The sequence below is a fragment of the Sorex fumeus genome, unplaced genomic scaffold (assembly GCF_029834395.1).
Source record: "Sorex fumeus unplaced genomic scaffold, SorFum_2.1 ptg000046l, whole genome shotgun sequence".
Classification (NCBI taxonomy): Eukaryota; Metazoa; Chordata; class Mammalia; order Eulipotyphla; family Soricidae; genus Sorex; species Sorex fumeus.
Window position 1 is genome coordinate 7127880 of NW_026606103.1, and position 2593 is coordinate 7130472.

General features: G+C 49.4%; 1 protein-coding gene across 1 annotated transcript; it reads right to left on the bottom strand.

Annotated features, from left to right (window-relative positions):
• Positions 1-378: 378 nt before the first annotated feature.
• Positions 379-1596, bottom strand: LOC130031222 (transmembrane protein 184C-like). The gene has a single exon (XM_056122489.1). The coding sequence runs from the start codon at positions 1594-1596 to the stop codon at positions 379-381; it is 1218 nt and encodes a 405-aa protein (XP_055978464.1).
• Between the last annotated feature and the right edge of the window lie 997 nt (positions 1597-2593).

Here is a 2593-nt window from a genome sequence, read left to right on the forward strand (position 1 = left end):
TGTGGGAATGTGGGAGCCTCACTGGAGGCAGGTCAAGGTGAGCCTAATGAGTCTGTGCAGAACTGGAACTTGTACCTGGAACGAACGTCCTTATGTCTGATGTCTTCTCCATAGATTGGCTGTCCAAGCGATGGTCCTCTGCATTGCTCTAGGATGGGACGGAGGAAAAAGAATAAAAGAAAAAGGAGAAAGGGAGAGGGGAGTACAGTAGGAGGAAATGAAGAAGGGAAGAAAGAGGAACACAGAGAAATAAAAAGGATTGAGTACAGCACTGGATTATGGATTATGGATTATGGATTCTGAAGTCTCAGCTTCTTCCATGTGTTCTTCTGTGTCATTTTACATGACTTACGTATATGTAACTGTACTAGGCACATTCTATTCTACCAGGACTTCTTCAAGCTCTTGGTGACTACCAAGGTGTGGCAGTGATGTGGAAGAAGTGACTGAAGTGTCTGGTGATGAAGACAACAGGTTGAATTGCTCATCTTCATCCATTGGAACACTTTTACTTTTTGGATTCCCCCTTAACGTTTTGCTAATGTTCTTCGCCTGCTTAGAAATGTCACTTTTGATGTCAGAGACATCCCATATTTCTAGGAACAAAGAGCAACATGTTCCTCGTTCTTCTTCTCCCATATAAGGGGTATAAGAGAAGGTGTAGTGGTGCACTATGGCGGCAATGAACATTTCTATGCAGATGATGAAGTCCTGCAGCCCCGTGGCCACTGTCTCTTCTGTCTGCCACTCCCAGGTGGAGTTCTTGGAAATTACACCAAATTGCACCAGCAAAGCAATCAACACTGCTTGCCAGAATGTGACAAAAACGACAAGCTTCACACAAAGGAACTTTCCCATTGCCTGGATGGGCCTCAGCTCCTCTTTCAGGGCTTTACAAAATAGCAGGAGGCTATACACGGCAAAGGACTGGGACACGTTGTTGATGATGACCAAGTATATCCAGGCTCTGTGCAAGTTGAAGATTCCTTCACTGTACACCTCGAATATCTCACAGATCACGGCGGCGTAGGTGGTGATCAATCTGATCACGATGTACTGCAGCACTCCCAGCTTGCACCGGTACAGCAACACCTCTCCCACGGGGCAGGGCGGGCAGCAGCAGAAGGGTATGGGGGGCTGCGTCTTCTCTTTGCCTTCTATCATAGCTTCCAGGTTGGGGTACTGGCTCTTCAAGTAGTTGAATAGGAAGTTCATAAAGTTGTAGAGGACATACGCTTCGTAACACTCCCGCATGGTGTCCACATAGATGGCGATGGACGGATACTTAAGAGCCACCCAGCTGTCTATGCTGTACACGGGCACCATGCAGAGGATCCTAATGATGGGTTTCTGGAGTTCGGGCCTCGTGTAGTGCACCAAGTGCTGCAGAATCTCCCAGAAGGTCACGGGGATGGTGAACAGCACAAAGATCCCGGGGATAAACCACACCTTGGTGTGGATACTAACTTCCAGCTTCTGCAGGTGCCACACACCCAGGGGGATGGTCACAACCACGGCCAGCAGATAGAGGATCAGCACTAAGGGCCGGATCCAACGCCTCCAGTTCTTAAGTTTAGGCACGCAAGCGTCGAGCATTTCTCAAAGGTTGAAGGCAAAGAGCGCAGAAAGTCTCTGAGGCCCCTGCGCTGAGGTCCAAGGTTATATAGGTGGATGCACATTCCATGTAACAAAGCAGCAGTGTGATGTCAGGGGTACCGCTGGGCGCCGCCCCCGCTGTACCACTGATGGCCGCCGGGGGCGCTGCGGGCAGCATCCTCGCTGCTTGCCTGCATCTGGCCCCTTACAAAGTCCTGGGACCCCTGGCGCGACCCCTTGCCCCTGAACCCCTGCACTCTGTCTGGCCTCTAAAGGAGAGCAGTGGCCTACATTGAGATGGTCCCGGCCCCTTCTCTCGGGGCCAAGCTTCCACCCTGGCTCTCCTGGTCCAATCTTGCTGATGATGTACAGGGGTGAGGCCCAAGAGGGTCCCTCACTCCCTGGGAACTCCCCGGACTGTTTGTAGGCTCTGGAGCTGCTTCTGCAGGGCTCTAAGGAAATCTGCCTGGAACCGCAAACCCCGAGTCCAGTTCATCAGAGCAGAGCGCCCTGGTTGCCTCATTCCCGGGCAGATCTGCTTTCCCGGCCTCAGGTTTTTGTGGAATCATCTACTACATACAGTGTTCCTGTCTCATTAAGCACATTAAGCAATTAAATAAGTGGAGGGAGTTAATCCTTCCCCTAAAGCTGATCATCCTGGCATTCTTAATGATTGTGGTATGTCCTGAATGTGTGATCGCTGCAGAAGCCTAGTTTGGAACATAAAACCCAGCAACAATCCAATATAAATACTGATTTCAAGGGCTGGATTGATAGAACAGCAAAAGTTTTCTTGCCTTGTAGATAGCTGACCTGGCTTAGATCCCCGATACACAGTATGGCTGCTCTGACCTCCACCAGGAATGATGCCTGATCATATGGATTGCAGTACACCCAGAGCACTTTCAGATGGGACAAAAAAAAAAAACACTGATTTTGTTCTCCAAAGCTCATAATGAATGCTGATAAAATGTAACAAGATTGAAAAGATTTCAAA

What these genes read in the sequence shown, in the direction of transcription:
- LOC130031222 (XM_056122489.1), bottom strand. Translation starts at nt 1,596, where the DNA reads ATGCTCGACGCTTGCGTGCCTAAACTTAAGAACTGGAGGCGTTGGATC.